Below are 5,339 nucleotides of genomic sequence, written 5' to 3' on the forward strand. Positions count from 1 at the left end.
ATTTGGGTATATTTATTTAATATATTTAAATTATAATATTTTAGCTTTAATTAATATATTCTAAGACTACAGTGATGACATGACATATGCTTATAATATTCTGTACTTTATTCAAAGGCAAAGAATTGGCTAAACGTGGGAAACGTATGCACAACACCGCCTACGCACATTAGTCATTTTATTTGTTTTCCAAAATTCTATATAAATTAATTTATTTATTTAATTGTATCCATCAAAATTCGCAGATTATTTATTTTTTCCTTCTCTCCTGCAAGGCTGCAAATACACAAAAACGAAATCGAATCCCACATAAGTTATTGTTATTTGGTACGAATATTTATGCCCTCTAAATTTTCTTCAATTCTTAATTATTATTATTATTATTTACTTATAATTTGTAGCTAAATACTAATCATGATTGATTATCTATTCTGTTTCAGTTTTTGTGTGTGTGATATAGGGATTGATTGATTTGTGGTGTAAGATAAGTAAATATGGTATGTATCTATCCATCTATATCTCTCCTTTTATCATTTTTTTTGCTTGTTTTATCTTCTATATTGTTAAATATATTCATATAATCTTATTAGTAACAAATTAAATGTTTTTCTTGCTATTTCTTGAAATTTTGCTACCAATTTAACTAATTTACTGTCTAAAGTTAATTGTTGAACCCTAAAATAACTTTTTTTTTAAGTAGTAATCTGGATTAGGATATTTCGTGAGGCCGGATGATGAATGATTCAATGTTTTATGTATATCAAATTAGAAAAGTTCAATGATTATTATATGTCATCCATCTGATCCGTTGTGTCGCATTTTGATTATATGTTAGCCTTATATATATATATGCATCCTTGTTTTCTTTATTTTACAAGAATTGGGCATGTTACATTATACAAATGAGATTACATTACTTGCGAATGACTAGATGTTACTAGTGTCTCGATGCTATTCTACCATCATGCGTGCCACCATTACCGTAACTCTCAGTTACTAGTTATTCACTTCATGTTAGAACTTAAGAGTCTATGAATTGGTTAAAGTATTCAACTTTTGCACTCTCGCCAAGGAAAAGGATGGGATTTCGCGAACAAAATCTTAAAATATTCATTCCACCTGATACAAAAAATAGGAATATGTCTCCCGCAGCTCTTAGTTTTTTCATGATAACTTAAAGCTCTCATCTTTTGTATTCGGTATCCCCATGTGCACATGTTCTTTTAGCTAAAGTTTTTGATTCACATTATTGTTAAGTTTTTTATCTATATTAAAATGATTTACATCTGAAGGAGTAAAAATTATCAATGGAGCATTGCATTTAATTACTACAATGGATGGTCACTTAGCTATTAAAAGGTTGAATTGGCTTAAGTTATGTTTATAAGTAGGTCACAAGAAATCAATAGGGTTAGATAAGATAGCTATCTTTCATCTTCGTGTTTTTGACTTCTCACCCCTTTTGTAAGAGGCATGCTTTTATGATCATTTGTTGTTGCATCTCTCTTTCGTTGTACGAAGTACTTGTTTTATTGGGTCTATTTTTCTGCTTTACTAGCACGTAGATGGTTTTAGCAATCATTGATATCAAGCATACCATACTAATAAAAAATTCTTATCTGTCTTGAACTGCAGTATTTCGATTACAGATATCATGGAACATCCTTTGAACAAACATATCGGTGTTACCCTGCCTCTTTTATTGACAAGGTTTGGAAGTTTTACTAACATGGATCAGTTGATTATATGTGTTAGATATGTACAACCGCTTGCTCCTTTAAATCATCTACTCTGCTATTGATAAAGTCTTTCAAGTCCACCATTTGTACTTGTACCGCTGTAGATTTTTGTATTGAAAAATCCATGTCAAAAAAGTGGACAATTATTAGGAATAGACAGAGTACATGTTTTTACCATGATAACTGATGTCATGTTCTATTAGATTTTTTCAATCATTTCCAACACTTTGATCTAACACTCGCTCACTCTCTCTTATTTTCAGCCCCAGATCGAAAATGGTGATAAAAGTGAGTGTTTTTTTTGTTTGTTATTTTTTTTCCGGTATCTGCATTTTTGTAATATTCTGTAAGTTTGCCAAACAGTTACTGATCTTTCTCTGTTTCTTTTCCAGTTATAATGCCTCCTTCTGCTCTTGATCGGCTTGGTTAGTTTTACAAGTAGTAGATTATTTAAGCAGTCAAAAGTAAATTCTATGTAAAATAATAATGAGCAAGCTTTTATACTGCAGCTTCCCTTCACATTGATTATCCAATGCTGTTTGAGCTGCGCAATACTGCTACTGAGAGAGTTTCACATTGTGGTGTTCTCGAGTTCATTGCTGAAGAAGGCTTGATATACATGCCTTATTGGGTATTCTTCAATATCTTGTATATTTATCTGTCTGTTTAATAATCAGTCTCTCTGCAGGTGGTATGAAACTGATTGTTTATAATTTTCAATCTGAACCTTCAATAGTCACATGTTCAGAGTAATCTATGCAAACATTAAATTTTTGATTATGATTCCAAGTCATTGAAATCATATTAATCAGTCGAAAACACAAATCCAAACATCCCCATGTCATTCCATTTTGGCATTCAGACTTGATAAATCTTCAAGGCTTTTTCATTTATGTAAACTGACGTCTCTATTTAGATGATGGAAAATCTGCTTTTAAAAGAAGGAGATACTGTGCGCATAAAGAATGTGACCCTTCCAAAGGGTACATACGTCAAATTGCAACCACACACATCGGACTTTTTGAGTATTTCAAACCCAAAAGCTATGTAAGTCTACTAGTTCGTCAACCTCGGCTATGTATATCATATTAGTTAATTATTTAATATATATCCTCTTCCCCTCTGCAGCTTAGAGACAACTTTGAGGAACTTTTCCTGTTTAACTACAGGAGATAGCATTATGGTGGCGTATAACAATAAAAAATACTACATAGATATTATCGAATCGAAGCCTTCTGGTGCGATAACTATTATTGAAACTGACTGTGAAGTAGACTTCGCTCCTCCTCTTGATTACAAGGAACCAGAGAGGCCTGTGGCTTCCGATCCTTCAAGCAAGGCACCTGCCGAAGGTATTAATTAATTTACATCTCTCAAGTCTAGGTGAGATACGGACGGGTTGAATTACAGTTTGAAATAGATGCTTGGGTTGGCCGGCTAACATCATATTTCCATTTTATCTTCTATATATTATTTCTTATGAATTATTCAAAAAAAAATAAAAAAAATAATAACCACCATAATTCGTATATATTAAAAATATACTTTGGGCGACTTTCCGACCCTATGCTAAGCTTCTATATTGACCAGTGTGACATCAAAAGTTTAAAACATAACCCAATTCGACCCATCATAAGTATATAACTCATATTGCTGACCATTCCTATGTAATAATTTATCTATTTATAACAATACAGAGCAAGCAGCTCCAGCCGAGGAACCAAAATTTAATGCATTTACAGGATCAGGGAGAAGGTTGGATGGTAAACCTATAAAGTACCAGCCACCACCTGTATCCTCCCCTTCCGGGTCCAAAGGGAAGCAACCTGCAGTTTCTAGTGGAGCCGGGCAGCCATCCACTGGTTCTACTTCACAAAGCACCTCTCGCCAATCTCAAGGAAAACTAGTCTTTGGTTCTAATGCCAGCCGCGGTCCAGCTCCTCATAAGCAAAAGGTATATTCATACAACTTATACAAGGATCATAAATTGATATTCATCCTTGTCTTCTGTGTGTTAAGAATGGTCTTGACTTGTTTTTTACTCTGCAAATTTTTCATATTGCAAGTGCCATTCCTTCGTCCTTCCATAAAAAATTTAGTTATGATCTCTATGCTTGTATATTTAAACATTTTATTAATTATGCAACATATCTATTAATACATAATATAATCACCAATGGGAGGCTGCATATTATGAATGTTAAGCAGGTACTTCTGCCTCTTCCCTTCTATTTCTCCATATATGCCACAAGGGCACCAATGTTGACCGTAGTCATAGTAGAAACATTGTATAATCTTAGTCTATGTACACATTGTCATTAATTTTTTCACTAATAAGCTTCTTTGCCTATTTTACAGGAAGAGCCTAAAGAGATGAAACAAGAGCAGCCCCCGAAAGAAGAACAGAAGTTCCAAGCCTTCACAGGGAAGAAATACTCACTGAAGGGTTAACCATCAGTTGTGTTTATTAACTTTTATCAATCATGCAAGGCTATAACTTGTGATTCAACTTATCCTTGAATTTAAAGTTAACAATCATGTAAGTTTACTGCCTCCATGGTTGTGTGTGTGCTCGAAGGGGCTCTTTAAGGGTTAATTTGTGCTCATGTTTTTGAGTACATCACCAATGTGTCTCTCACAAGTCACCTGGCAGTAATGGGAAACTGTTTATTCGACATTGTAGGTATATAATGTCTTGTATCATGGAATTAATAATGTATGAATCCTTGATATTTAAATCACATTATGAACTGGAAATACCATACTCCCGAAAAATTGAAGCTGTTGTGAGCAATATTCTTACCGGTGGTGAACTTTCTCCCGCTGTTTGCGAAAACACACTTCAGGATTCAATAGATGGCTTGGTTTAATGTAGAATCTTTATGCTTTCGTTTCTATCAAGTTCATTGTTGGTATTTTGTCAAAATTTATTATTTGTTTTTCCTGTTTTCGGACAACTCTCGTGGATTGTGTCGGCTCAATACCGAAATAATAGAAAAATGATATAAGTACATGAGAATAAAATGAACTATATACGAATGTTTATGTTGTCTAATGAACTACTCGGATGTCTATGTATATGTGACTATGTGAGAGCCATATAAGGTTGGTACTTATAAGTTTTTGATTGATCAAATACGTCTACTAACTTCGATTTGATTGGATCTGATGGCTGTGGATTTGCATGCTCACTGTTCGGCGAGGACGATTATTGATTTGTTGGAGTGTGAATGGTGGAGGAATCGATTCAAGTGTATTAGGTGCGTGCTAGTTCTTTGTCGCATGTATGAAGCTATATTAATTAGTTGTATTTGTTATTTCTTGATTGTTTTGTATTTGTCTTATACTTTTTGACGATTAGCATCTTGCTAGTTAAAATTTAATAAAATTTTGCAGTTCAAAAAAAAAAAAAAAATTGGATTTGAAAGTTAATTAAATATTACAATAAATATCCAAGTAGTTCATTACACTAGCCAATGTAGGTCAATTCAACTGGTCAGAGGCACTCCCGGTTTTACCCAAGGTCTTGAGTTCGATCCTTAGGGCAAAACCTTGGTTTTTTTCCCTCTGAATACTTGTAACGACTCATGGTCAACTTCT

At 33.4% G+C, this 5,339-nt stretch overlaps 1 protein-coding gene across 1 annotated transcript; it reads left to right on the top strand.

Annotated features, from left to right (window-relative positions):
• Positions 1 to 225: 225 nt before the first annotated feature.
• Positions 226 to 4,496, top strand: LOC122604104 (ubiquitin recognition factor in ER-associated degradation protein 1). The gene is made up of 10 exons (XM_043777009.1): positions 226 to 327; positions 441 to 497; positions 1,636 to 1,710; positions 2,003 to 2,027; positions 2,132 to 2,164; positions 2,249 to 2,370; positions 2,656 to 2,786; positions 2,868 to 3,091; positions 3,437 to 3,693; positions 4,098 to 4,496. The coding sequence occupies exons 2-10, from the start codon at positions 495 to 497 to the stop codon at positions 4,188 to 4,190; spliced, it is 963 nt and encodes a 320-aa protein (XP_043632944.1). The 5' UTR covers positions 226 to 327; positions 441 to 494; the 3' UTR covers positions 4,191 to 4,496.
• The last annotated feature ends 843 nt before the right edge of the window (positions 4,497 to 5,339 follow it).

The sequence above is a fragment of the Erigeron canadensis genome, chromosome 1 (genome assembly GCF_010389155.1).
Source record: "Erigeron canadensis isolate Cc75 chromosome 1, C_canadensis_v1, whole genome shotgun sequence".
NCBI lineage: Eukaryota > Viridiplantae > Streptophyta > Magnoliopsida > Asterales > Asteraceae > Erigeron > Erigeron canadensis.

Coding starts and splice junctions, on each gene's coding strand:
- LOC122604104 (XM_043777009.1), top strand. Junction 2,371..2,655: donor TGATATACATGCCTTATTGG/GTATTCTTCAAT, acceptor GTCTCTATTTAG/ATGATGGAAAATCTGCTTTT. Junction 3,092..3,436: donor AAGCAAGGCACCTGCCGAAG/GTATTAATTAAT, acceptor ATAACAATACAG/AGCAAGCAGCTCCAGCCGAG.